Raw genomic sequence first — 13,895 nt, 5'->3', positions numbered from 1 at the left:
AGAGCTGACAGAAACAAAAGTCAAAACACTTTTTTTTTTTTTTTTTTACAGAAAAAAACGCTGTCCCTGGTACTGAAAAAGCCCTCTGTCCTGCAGGGGTGAGTGAACCGGGCTCCCCGGTGTCACCCCTGACGCTGCTACTAGTCCAGCCGGGTCCTCAACCCTAGCAGCGGCCTCAACCTGGGGAGGGTAGTCCCCTCAGGACCTCTCAACTCCCCAGGGAGGCAGGGCAAAGGAAAATTATGTTCTTACCTGATAATTTTCGTTCCTGTAGTACCAAGGATCAGTCCAGACTGCTGGGTTATGCCTCCCGTCCAGCAGATGGAGTCAGAGAGAAACTGAAAAGGCACCACTCATATACCCTGGTGCGCCCCCTGCGATCCTTCAGTATAATCCATAACAAAGCAGTATGAATTTAGGAACAATGGCAAACTCTGTGACTAGATCAAGATAAATATGAACATGTGGAAAACAAGGAAACCAGGCAAAAGCCATGAAACATAACCATATGAAAAATAGAACAAGTGCTCGGAAAAAACAATGGAATCTGAAAAGGAAACACGACAGACGCGGGACTCTGCACTGACAAGGGCGGGCGTCTGGACTGATCCTTGGTACTACAGGAACGAAAATTATCAGGTAAGAACATAATTTTCCTTTCCCTGTACGTACCAGGATCAGTCCAGACTGCTGGGAAGTACCCAAGCTGCCCTAAACGGGGTGGGATCCTGACAGTCCCGCACGAAGCACACCACTGCCAAACGAGTCTACCGGCGGAGCGCGGACGTCCAATCGGTAATGTCTAGCAAAAGTGTGCAACGACTTCCAAGTAGCCGCCCGGCAAATTTCCTGAGAGGAAATAAAACCACTCTCAGCCCAAGACGCCGCTTGGGAACGCAGAGAATGAGCCTTAAGACCGTCCGGAACGGCGCGACCTTGAGAAATGTAAGTAGAAACAATCGCCTCCTTCAACCAGCGGGCTATAGTAGCCTTGGAAGCTTTATTGCCTTTCTTTGGACCATTCCACAAGACAAAAAGATGATCAGACAACCGAAAAGGGTTGGTAATGTCCAGGTACCGTAAGAGTGTCCTTCGAACATCCAACCTGCGAAGCTCCGGGTGCCGAGACACCTCAGCACCATCCACCGCAAAGGCCGGTAGGTCCACAGTCTGGTTGACGTGAAAGGCGGAAACTACCTTAGGCAAAAAGGAAGGAACGGTACGCAGAGAAACCCCCGAGTCAGAAATACGGAGAAAAGGTTCTCTACAGGATAACGCCTGAAGTTCAGAGATTCTGCGAGCAGAACAAATAGCGACGAGAAAAACTGTTTTGAGAGTGAGATCTTTGAGAGCAGCCCTTCGTAGCGGTTCAAACGGAGAAGTACATAGACCCCGGAGAACCAAATTTAAACTCCAAGAAGGACAGATAGGGCGTACCGGAGGTCGCAAATGTTTAACTCCTTTTAAAAATCGTGCAACGTCCGGGTGCATGGCAATGGAAAGTCCGTCAAGTTTACCGCGGTAACAGCCTAAGGCTGCCACCTGCACACGAAGAGAATTATAGGACAAACCTTTCTTTAGACCTTCTTGCAAAAAAGCCAGAATATGAGAGACCGTAGCCTGCCGTGACGACACTTTCAAACCCTGGCACCAAGAGTCAAAAACTTTCCATACCCTGACATAAGCAACCGAGGTAGAGGGCTTCCGAGCCTGTAGAAGAGTAGTAATGACCGACTCAGAATATCCCCTCTTTCTCAATTGCCGCCTCTCATAAGCCAAGCCGCTAGACAAAAGCGATCGGCCTGGTCGAAAAATACTGGACCCTGCCGTAGGAGACGAGGCAGATGACCGAGACGCAAGGGGCCGTCCACCGCTAGGTTGATGAGGTCGGCGAACCATGGCCTCCTTGGCCACTCCGGAGCTACCAGAACGACGGGTCCTGCGTGGGATTCGATCCGACACAATATTTTTTTCCCACCAATGGCCACGGTGGAAACACGTACAGAAGAACTTGCGCGGGCCAGGGAAGAACTAGCGCGTCCACGCCTTCCGACCCGTGTTCCCTTCTGCGACTGAAGAAGCGAACCGCCTTGGCATTCGAACGAGTCGCCATGAGGTCCAACCGGGGGGTCCCCCACCGGTGACAGATGAGTCTGAGTGCCTCGGGAGATAGTTCCCACTCTCCCGGATCTAATCGCTGCCGGCTGAGATAGTCTGCTTGAATGTTGTCGACTCCGGCGATGTGCGACGCAGCAATCCGAGACAGGTGCTCCTCTGCCCAATCCATCAGTTGGCTGGCTTCGGTTGCTACCGGAAGACTCCATGTACCGCCTTGCCGATTTATATACGCCACCGTGGTTGCATTGTCGGACAAAACCCGAACCGCTCTGTTCCGAATCAAAGGCAGGAAGTGCTGTAACGCTAGGCGAACCGCCCTGGTTTCCAAACGATTGATAGACCACTTGGCCTGAGAAAGCGTCCAACGTCCCTGAGTGGATTGAGACTGACAGACTGCTCCCCACCCCGTCAGACTGGCATCGGTCGTGACAATGATCCATTGGGGTGGTTCCAAATCGATGCCTTGGAGCAAGTGGACCGGATCCAACCACCATTGCAGACTGGTCCTTGCTGGGTGTAGGAGTGGCAAAGATATCTGAAACTCCTCTGATTTGGGATCCCAATGCGACAGAAGCGCCCTCTGTAGCGGCCGCATATGCGCAAAAGACCACGGAACCAAATCCAGGGTGGACGCCATATAACCAAGAACCTGTAAATAATCCCATACCACTGGCAAGGGAAGGGCTAGGAGACGACGAACGTGCGCCATCAGACGCTCCATCCTTGCCTGCGGCAGGAAAACTTTTCCCACTCTTGTATCGAACGAGGTGCCCAGAAATTCCAAACTCTGGGAGGGAATCAGTTGGCTCTTGGGATAATTGACTACCCAACCCAAGGAGTGTAGTCGGTGGAGTACTGTCTGAATTGCGACCTCGCAGAGACGACGCGATTTTGCCCGAATGAGCCAGTCGTCCAAATACGGGTGGACCAATACTCCGTCCCTCCGGAGGCTCGCTGCCACCACCACCATTACCTTGGTGAATACTCTCGGAGCGGTCGCCAGTCCGAACGGAAGGGCACAGAACTGGAAATGAGATCCCAGGACCATAAAGCGGAGAAATCGTTGATGGAACTCTTGTATTCCTATGTGCAAGTAAGCCTCTGTGAGATCTAAGGAAGCCAAATACTCTCCTTTGTGGACCGCAGCAATGACTGAGCGCAGGGTTTCCATCCAAAACCGCGGAATGCGCAATGCCTTGTTGACCCGCTTGAGATCCAGAATAGGGCGGAATGTGCCCTCCTTTTTGGGAACAATGAAATAGATGGAATAACGGCCTGTGCGTTGTTCGGCGGGCGGTACTGGCACTATGGCTCCCATCGCCTGCAACCGCTGCAGGGTTTGAGCAATCCGCTGTTGTTTTACCAGAGAACCGCTGGGAGAGATAAGGAACAAATCGCGCAGGGGCCGTGCAAAATCTAAGGCGTATCCGTGAGTTATAATGTCGAGGACCCATTGGTCGGTGGTAATTGCGGCCCATTCCTCCTGAAAGTAAGAGTCGTCCTCCGACCTCCGGGACGGAGGAATGGACCTGCGTCCCTTCATTGAGCCGCCTTAGAGGTGGCGAAGGTATGAGACGCCCCTGCGCGGGCTGGCCTTCTACCACGAAAGGAAGGAGTCCATGCTTGGGAACGCGTAGACGGCTGTCTTGAAGCGTAAGAGGAACCCCTCCCCGATCGAAAACGGCGCTGCCCGCGAAATCGCCCGCGAAAGTTACCTGAAGTACGAAAAAATCTCGGCTTGTCCTCTGGCAACTTGAACACCTTATTCTCCCCCAAAGATCGAATAAGGTCTTCTAACTCGGTGCCAAATAATAGTTTGCCCCGAAAAGGAAAGGAACCGAGTTGGGCCTTGGAGGAAGAGTCTGCTGCCCAGTGACGCAGCCAGAGTAACCGTCGTGCGGACACTGCTGAAGACATAGACCGTGCCGAAGTGCGGAGGAGATCATAGAAGGCATCCGCGGCGTAGGCCACTGCGGATTCTATGCGGTTTGCTTGCTCAGCTTCCCCCGGAGGCAGATCCTGAGATGTCAACATCTGTTGTACCCAGCGAAGGGTAGCCCTTTGTACCATACAACTGCAAACGGCCGCCCGTACTCCCAATGCTGAAACCTCAAAGATTCGCTTAAGCAACATCTCCAACTTCCGATCTTGAAGATCCTTAAGGGCCGTACCCCCAGTTACGGGGATGGTGGTATGTTTTGCCATGGCAGTGACCGCCGAATCCACCTTTGGCACCCTAAGGAGCTCCAAAGAATCAGCAGGGAGTGGGTAAAGCTTATCCATAGCGCGGCTGACTCAGAGTAGCCTCCGGATTATCCCATTCCTTGGATACAAGCTGAAACAGTTTATTGTGAAAAGGAAAAGCATGTGAGGGTGTGCGAAGCCCGTCTAACTCAAAATCCCCTGGCTGGGAATTCGTTTCAATCTGGGGTACCGGAATTCTTAGTTCTTGAAGAACATGAATGATCAAGGGATCTAATTCTTCTTTATGAAATAACCGAAGAATGAGAGGATCGTCCCCTTCAACTGGGTCAGCTGGGTCCGTACCCCCCACCTCCGTACCAGAATCCGGAACGGGTGGGTCCGGTGAAATAGGGTCCGGAGCTATATGCCGTAAAGGTTTAGGAGGAGGAGGAGGAGGAGGAGGAGGAGGGTCTGGATTTGGATCCCCTCCCAAGTTAGTAGAAATTTTGCCACATTTATCTGGGGCAGGAGCACCCTGCTCCCATTCAGCTTCGGCCTCCATATAGGCCTTATGGAGCAAAAGAACAAATTGTGAGGTAAATGGATGAGGTCTTTTTAAAGAACCTCCCTTGGCTCCCATAGGTGGCAAATCTAGAAGCCCCGATAAACCGCGGGGTCTGTGGGGGCTAAGGTCCGGTGGGGACAGCGGTGGGAGGTCCTCTCCCTCCTCCGACGAAACGGCATCGCAATCAGGCCCTTCTAAAATGGCCGCCGAATTTTCCCTCATACCGGCAGCGAGGACTGCCGCGTTTTGCCCGACGCTGCCCGAGCCCCAAGTCGCGGTGAGGGAGAGCTCCCGGCCACGGCTGGCCCCCGCGAGGAGCCCTCACCCCCGGGAAGGCACCAGGAGCAAAGGCCCTCGCGGGAGAGCCGGCGGCCCGGCTCCCCACATGCAGCACAAACTGACCCTCTGGGCATTTTTTTTTTTTTTTTTAAGAAGAAAAAACGGCGCGAAAAGGGGCCGGGTGACAAGCCACCCCTTCCGGAGACCACAGTGAGTAAGGCAGGCAGAGTAAAAATAAATTACCTCGTTTTTTGGTTTTTTTTTTAAACGTGTATAGCGCTGCTACCGGCAGCTATGAAAAACCTCACAATTCAATTATACAATGGAGCCTGCAGAGGGTGTAGCATACCCATCTGACTAACTTCTCCGAGGAATTAAACTTCTCAGGAGGCGGAGAGGGAGAGTGACCGGCCCACCGATTAATTCTCCCCTCCTCTCACTGGGCAGGGCAGAGAGAAACTCCGGGAAAAGGCTGTAGGGCAGTGCCCTGCCTTGCCTGCTACTGCTTCTATTAACAGTGTTAAACTAGGCCTGTAATTAAATTGATCCAGTCACAGGATTCCTCAGAAAATAACAGTGTTAAACTAGGCCTGTAATTAAATTGATCCAGTCACAGGATTCCTCAGAAAATAACAGTGTTAAACTAGGCCTGTAATTAAATTGATCCAGTCACAGGATTCCTCAGAAAATAACAGTGTTAAACTAGGCCTGTAATTAAATTGATCCAGTCACAGGATTCCTCAGAAAATAACAGTGTTAAACTAGGCCTGTAATTAAATTGATCCAGTCACAGGATTCCTCAGAAAATAACAGTGTTAAACTAGGCCTGTAATTAAATTGATCCAGTCACAGGATTCCTCAGAAAATAACAGTGTTAAACTAGGCCTGTAATTAAATTGATCCAGTCACAGGATTCCTCAGAAAATAACAGTGTTAAACTAGGCCTGTAATTAAATTGATCCAGTCACAGGATTCCTCAGAAAATAACAGTGTTAAACTAGGCCTGTAATTAAATTGATCCAGTCACAGGATTCCTCAGAAAATAACAGTGTTAAACTAGGCCTGTAATTAAATTGATCCAGTCACAGGATTCCTCAGAAAATAACAGTGTTAAACTAGGCCTGTAATAAAATTGATCCAGTCACAGGATTCCTCAGAAAATAACAGTGTTAAACTAGGCCTGTAATTAAATTGATCCAGTCACAGGATTCCTCAGAAAATAACAGTGTTAAACTAGGCCTGTAATTAAATTGATCCAGTCACAGGATTCCTCAGAAAATAACAGTGTTAAACTAGGCCTGTAATTAAATTGATCCAGTCACAGGATTCCTCAGAAAATAACAGTGTTAAACTAGGCCTGTAATAAAATTGATCCAGTCACAGGATTCCTCAGAAAATAACAGTGTTAAACTAGGCCTGTAATTAAATTGATCCAGTCACAGGATTCCTCAGAAAATCGTAAGTCAAACCTGATAGGGAAAACCCCCTCCCAATTTACAGGAGATCAGGACCGCAGGTTATGCTCTCTCATCTGCTGGAGTCAGAGATATACTGGAGGATCGCAGGGGGCGCACCAGGGTATATGAGTGGTGCCTTTTCAGTTTCTCTCTGACTCCATCTGCTGGACGGGAGGCATAACCCAGCAGTCTGGACTGATCCTGGTACGTACAGGGAACCGGGACTAAAATTAACCAAATTAAACAAAAAACCCAATTTGCAGAAAAAAACCAAATAGGCCTAATAGAAAATAAAACCCAAAAAGCGAACCTGACTAACAACCAGAATCAGGCCCGACAGGGCTGTGACCGGACCTGCACCACCTACTGGAGACAGAGTAAGACTGAGGGGCTGTGACTGGCACAGGGGCATATATGCTCCGCCCACAAGTTTTAGTCTGTCTCCATCTACTGGTGCAGAGTCACAACCCAGGTGTCCTGGACTGATCCTGGTACTTACAGGGAACCTAAGATTACTCCTGAGTCTCCCCCTTCCGCCCTCTCCCTCCTACTAATCCTCACTCTCTCTCTCTCCACCACCCTCTCTGTAAAGAAATATTTCCTATGATTACTCCTGAGTCTCCCCCTTCCGCCCTCTCCCTCCTACTATCCATCCTCATCTCCTCTCTCCACCACCCTCTCGTTAAGAAATATTTTCCTGTAAGCATTACTCCTTGAGTCCCCATCCACCCTCTCCCTCCTACTAATCCTCACTTCTCTCTCTCTCCACCACCCTCTCTTATATCTCCACCCTCTCCCTCCTACTAATCCTCACTCTCTCTCTCCACCTCCCTCTCTGTACAGAAATATTTCCTAAGATTACTCCTGAGTCTCCCCCTTCCACCCTCTCCCTCCTACTAATCCTCACCTCTCTCCCCCCCCCACCCTCTCTGTAAAGAAATATTTCCTAAGATTACTCCTGAGCCTCCCCCCCTTCCACCCTCTCCCTCCTACTAATCCTCACTCTCTCTCTCCACCACCCTCTCTGTAAAGAAATATTTCCTAAGATTACTCCTAAGTCTCCCCCCCTTCCACCCTCTCCCTCCTACTAATCCTCACTCTCTCTCTCCCCACCCTCTCTGTAAAGAAATATTTCCTAAGATTACTCCTGAGTCTCCCCCCTTCCACCCTCTCCCTCCTACTAATCCTCACTCTCTCTCTCTCCACTACCTCTCTGTAAAGAAATATTTCCTAAGATTACTCCTGAGCCTCCCCCCTTCCACCCTCTCCCTCCTACTAATCCTCACTCTCTCTCTCTCCACCACCCTCTCTGTAAAGAAATATTTCCTAAGATTACTCCTGAGTCTCCCCCTTCCACCCTCTCCCTCCTACTAATCCTCACTCTCTCTCTCTCTCCACCACCCTCTCTGTAAAGAAATATTTCCTAAGATTACTCCTGAGTCTCCCCCCTTCCACCCTCTCCCTCCTACTAATCCTCACTCTCTCTCTCTCCACCACCCTCTGTAAAGAAATATTTCCTAAGATTACTCCTGAGTCTCCCCCCTTCCACCCTCTCCCTCCTACTAATCCTCACTCTCTCTCTCCCCACCTCCCTCTCTGTAAAGAAATATTTCCTAAGATTACTCCTGAGTCTCCCCCTTCCACCCTCTCTCTCCACCACCCTCTCTGTACAGAAATATTTCCTAAGATTACTCCTGAGTCTCCCCCCTTCCATCCTCTCCCTCCTACTAATCCTCACTCTCTCTCTCCCCACCCTCTCTGTAAAGAAATATTTCCTAAGATTACTCCTGAGTCTCCCCTGTTCCACCCTCTCCCTCCTACTAATCCTCACTCTCTCTCTCCCCACCCTCTCTGTAAAGAAATATTTCCTAAGATTACTCCTGAGTCTCCCCCCTTCCACCCTCTCCCTCCTACTAATCCTCACTCTCTCTCTCTCCACCACCCTCTCTGTAAAGAAATATTTCCTAAGATTACTCCTGAGTCTCCCCCCTTCCACCCTCTCCCTCCTACTAATCCTCACTCTCTCTCTCTCCACCACCCTCTCTGTAAAGAAACATTTCCTAAGATTACTCCTGAGTCTCCCCCCCTTCCACCCTCTCCCTCCTACTAATCCTCACTCTCTCTCTCTCCACCACCCTCTCTGTAAAGAAATATTTCCTAAGATTACTCCTGAGTCTCCCCCTTCCACCCTCTCCCTCCTACTAATCCTCACTCTCTCCCCACCCTCTCTGTAAGAAATATTTCCTAAGATTACTCCTGAGTCTCCCCCTTCCACCCTCTCCCTCCTACTAATCCTCACTCTCTCTCTCTCTCCACCACCCTCTCTGTAAAGAAACATTTCCTAAGATTACTCCTGAGTCTCCCCCCTTCCACCCTCTCCCTCCTACTAATCCTCACTCTCTCTCTCTCTCCACCACCCTCTCTGTAAAGAAACATTTCCTAAGATTACTCCTGAATCTCCCCCCCTTTCACCCGCATCTCATGACCTCTTGTTCTAGAGCCTCCTTTCCATTGAAAAAGGCTCATCCCCTGTGTATGGAAACCTTTGAGATACTGTATTTGAATGTCTTTGTTATAAAGCCTAAGGACAGACAAATATGTAAACATGTACTGTATACCCTGGAAGAAAGAAGGGAACGGGAAGATATAATAGAGACATTTGAATATGTCCAAGGTATCAATGCACTGGAAGCGAGACTCGGAACGAGGGGTCATGGGATGAGGATGCGAGGAGGTAGACTCAGAAGTAATCTATGAAAACATTTCTTTAAAGAAAGGAAGGACCACTGCAGCTATGTGGACCTTTACCAGGTAGGACTCACTTCTGCTTCTCTTCCTGACTCACAGGGGATTCCCGGAGCTAAGTTGCCTCAGATCTTCATTCGGAGCCACCTCACATTCCCATGTAGGGTTTGGCCTTACCATGGGGTCCAGGAAGAGGTGGCAATGCGCAGGCTTCCCGTCCCTTCCAGCACGGCCAATCTCCTGCACGTAACTCTCGAAGTTTTTGGGCATGTTGTAGTGCACCACGCCACGCACATCCGACTTGTCCAGCCCCATGCCAAAGGCCACCGTAGCCACCACAATACGCAACTGACTGCTCATGAAGTTATTCTGAACCCGGCGCCGCTCAGCCGCTGACATCCCAGCATGGTAGCAATCAGCAATCCACTTCAGGGGCTGACGGATCTTCTTTTTAGCTGCATTGATACCACCACAGGGATAAACAACACAGGTTCAATTCAGTCATGAGAAGAAGGGCTCACATCGTAATATCCTGTTTACATGCATCCTTCAATTCCAGCTAATACATACAAGGAGATGAAAGTACTTGTCCATATTGCCCAGTAATTAGAATTAAAACCCAGGAGATCCTGATTGCCAGCCATATTTGTTTTATTCGCACAATCTCATTTTTAAAGGGCTACCAATGAACCATATTTTCTATTCCCACAGTGTAACCTGGGTAGAAAGTGAAGAGCAAGGGCCAGGCACAAAGGCAGCTGGGTAAAGATGATACGTCTACTTGACTGACAATATTTCTACACCTCAGTCTTTTATAATTATCAAGGTCTCTGCCCTAACAGCTAATCATCTGATCTACCTAGCTGTAATGCACCTTACCTCACCTACCGCGCTGTACAATGAACCCTCGCGCGCCTTACCTCACCTACCGCGCTGTACAATGAACCCTCGCGCGCCTTACCTCACCTACCGCGCTGTACAATGAACCCTCGCGCGCCTTACCTCACCTACCGCGCTGTACAATGAACCCTCGCGCGCCTTACCTCACCTACCGCGCTGTACAATGAACCCTCGCGCGCCTTACCTCACCTACCGCGCTGTAAAATGAACCCTCGCGCGCCTTACCTCACCTACCGCGCTGTAAAATGAACCCTCGCGCGCCTTACCTCACCTACCGCGCTGTACAATGAACCCTCGCGCGCCTTACCTCACCTACCGCGCTGTACAATGAACCCTCGCGCGCCTTACCTCACCTACCGCGCTGTACAATGAACCCTCGCGCGCCTTACCTCACCTACCGCGCTGTACAATGAACCCTCGCGCGCCTTACCTCACCTACCGCGCTGTACAATGAACCCTCGCGCGCCTTACCTCATCTACCGCGCTGTAAAATGAACCCTCGCGCGCCTTACCTCATCTACCGAGCTGTACAATGAACCCTCGCGTGCCTTACCTCACCTACCGAGCTGTACAATGAACCCTCGCGCGCCTTACCTCACGTACCGCGCCTTACCTCACCTACCGCGCTGTACAATGAACCCTCGCGATGTAACCCTGACTTTGAACTCGTCTATCGCACTGTAAATCCGCTTTGAAGCAGCTGAGCAGTCGCAAAGGGCAGAACAGAAATAGTGGCTCTCAACTCTTGCATCTAATTCTAAACCTTGAGAACGGCAGAGACCCAATATTTTATCCTTAATATAAAAATGTCATTAAACCAGAAGTCTGAAATTAGTAGCCCACTTTTCATAGAAACATTTGTTATCTCTTGATCTCTACTAGACAGGAAATTTTCCAGCATACACAACTATGGAAGAAAGAGACACAAAATCCATGGCTGTGAACAGCCTAATGCCGAATCATTATCCATCACCTCATCTATAGGGCTTTTAATTTTCAGGGGACGCCAAGCTGCTGGCAGCACAATGGTTTTCACGATTTCTGTCCTAATCCCACGAGCTTCTGTGGCCATGAGGTGACAGAGAATGGACAGAGGGTACCAAGACCCATACTTAATGACGAGATCCTATTACATTAATATACACGGTCTGAACCCCCTGGATCCCAGAAGCTGGGCTGAGAGCATTACCTGCTGCTTTCTTCCTTCTGGCAGCGCTGTGCTCTGTCTCCCCCTCAAAGGCCACGGACGCGGAAGGGGCCCTTCACCGTCACTCCCTGGAGACAGGTGCGGAGCAACGCGGCCAACCGGGCCGTCTCCTCCCTGCGCGTGCAGTACACAATGACAGAGTCCAGACACCCAAACCTGTCTCCCTTCAGCAAGGATACAAGAGCCTGGAACAGGGGAACAGGCAGGCAGCAGGTCAGTCTCAAGCACGTCTCTTATTTCCCCTGTTCCCTCCCCCCCCCCCCTCCAACTACTGTGCTAGCCACATCAAGGCCTCTGGCCAGCAGAAGGGTGGTGGCGAGACCTTCCTGGAGATGAGACCAGGCCAATGAGAGAGGAGTGAGGCAAGGCAGAAGGGTGTGAGGCTTGTGCAATGCAAAGATTTTCAGCGTTCATCAGAGAACAAACACAGGACACCATTACCCTGTCGGGTGCTACAGCGAGGTACGGTAATCACTGCAGGCGACAGAAGGTGTCAGGGAAAGCTTCAGATAATTTATCATTTCTGGAGCCCCATGAAACATCATCCACAAAAACATCTATCACCGATCTACACTACAATTCAAAATACCACTCGAACTTCACGTTTCCACAAGACCGATCAGATTGGCATACAAAGGAACTCTCCAAGCCCCCCCTAACAAACCCACTAGCCACACCTCCATCCAGAAAAACGATCCTTGTCCACGGCAGGACCGCATCATTGGAATCTCCTCCCCCCGGAACTTCGGCAGGAACAATGCCCTTTTTCATTCAGAAAGAAACTAAAAACGTGGCTGTTCACCCAAGCCTTCCCTTGATGGACACCATACTAACAGCACAGTCCTGCACTTCATTTTCACAGATCCGACCCCCAACTTCTCCCACATTCTTGCCTTCAGTTTTTGATCTAAGATTAAGCCATCGTCAAAGCTTGCTACATTCGTTCCTTGTGTTATAACTTTGTTATGTTAAACTTTGTTATGTTAAACTTTGTTATGTTAAACTTTGTTATGTTAAACTTAGGTCTTTTGCTCTCAGCTCTCCCACTCTGTAAATCCCTGTTCAATGTAACTTTATCTTTCTAGTTAATTGGTTACCCCATGTTTCGCTGTAAACCGGTACGATAAGACCCTAGTCTTGAGTATCGCTATATCAAAAGAATTTAAATAAATAAATAAACAAACAAACAAACAAACAGGCTCCGCGATTTCTTTCACGTGCTCATTAATACACGGAAGGGGTGCCAAAGTGGTAAATCAGGGGACGTGCCGGGGGAAGAGACAGAAAGGCTGGAGGGAGATTGGTGTGGCCTAAATATCTTTGACACATTTACATAAGATGGGCCCTGCTGAGTGGGACAGAGTTCCCTGGAGCCCAGCCCTGGCCAGTCTGACAGATCCCATAAAGCAGACCCAATTCCTATTATTCACGCCGGGCGATAGCGATGGCTTTCTCTAGCCTGCCTGGCTAGCAATGTGCTACAGACTTTTTCCCAAACTCTCACTAAACCCAGCAGCGCTGGCTGTGCCTTGACCACATCCTCCGACAACACATTCCATAGTTTGATTGTGCGTCGAGCAAAAAATAACCAACTTTTTCCAGTCTTCTTAAATCTGCTGCCTGTTAAGTTTCATGGAGTTTCCCAAAGGCTTAGTATAATATAAAAGGGTAAATAATTGTCCCCTATTTACTTGTTCCATGCCAATTGTGATTTTATAAACCTCCATGACAGACTTTCTGTTTTTAGTTAAAATTTACGTACCACATGCTTCAGAACAAGGTTAACACACACACACACATCACACTGTATACAGTAAAACAGTCAACGGAGAAGGCAAAATAAATGCACACCGAATTAAATATACCACCAGCACGCTCAGTCATCCACATTACTTAATCGCGGGAGAGCCGCGCCACCGGCTCCCCGCAAGCTGAACACGCCGAACCCCGCGGCACGCCAGCGGAGAGGGAGCGAGCACGAGGCGGAAAAACTTGGCAAAAAAATCGCCCTTCCGGAACCCCGGGAAACCCGTGCGCAGGGAAGAAAAATAACTTTTTTTTTTTTTTTTTTTTTTTAAACGCCGACATGCAGCCACCCAGGGGAAAGACGCCCCTGAGACTTCCATCACGGCACAGGCAGGCCCCCCCCCCCCGAGGAATTTTGCCATCTCAGGGCGCAAGGGGGAGGGACCGGCCCACCGGCAAATCCCCCTACTCACCGGTAGAAGAAGCGGCTCCGGGAAAACGGCTAACGGGGTATCCAACCCCAGCCTCGGGAGGACCGAGTCTGCTCACCTCCAGAAAGAAAAGCAATTTATTTTTTCTTAAACAGCTTGATTTAGCCCCCCTTAGGTCTTATAATTTCTAGTTTGCTTTGTTTTCTTTATAAAGGATCAGGACTGCAGGTTCTGTCACCCTCATCTGCTGGAGTCAGAGAAAT

At 49.7% G+C, this 13,895-nt stretch overlaps 1 protein-coding gene across 1 annotated transcript in view; it reads right to left on the bottom strand.

Annotated features, from left to right (window-relative positions):
* The window catches only part of RECQL4 (RecQ like helicase 4), a 160,153-nt gene that overhangs the window by 62,031 nt on the left and 84,227 nt on the right, over nucleotides 1-13,895 (bottom strand). Inside the window, 3 exon segments of the mRNA XM_029592339.1 lie at nucleotides 9,526-9,803; nucleotides 11,438-11,510; nucleotides 11,512-11,640. Of these exon segments, the coding sequence (XP_029448199.1) occupies nucleotides 9,526-9,803; nucleotides 11,438-11,510; nucleotides 11,512-11,640 (480 nt within the window).

Source organism: Rhinatrema bivittatum, chromosome 2, assembly GCF_901001135.1.
Source record: "Rhinatrema bivittatum chromosome 2, aRhiBiv1.1, whole genome shotgun sequence".
NCBI classification, from domain to species: domain Eukaryota; kingdom Metazoa; phylum Chordata; class Amphibia; order Gymnophiona; family Rhinatrematidae; genus Rhinatrema; species Rhinatrema bivittatum.
The sequence above is the reverse complement of the archived record's forward strand: the minus strand, read 5'-3'. Positions and strand labels throughout refer to the sequence as shown.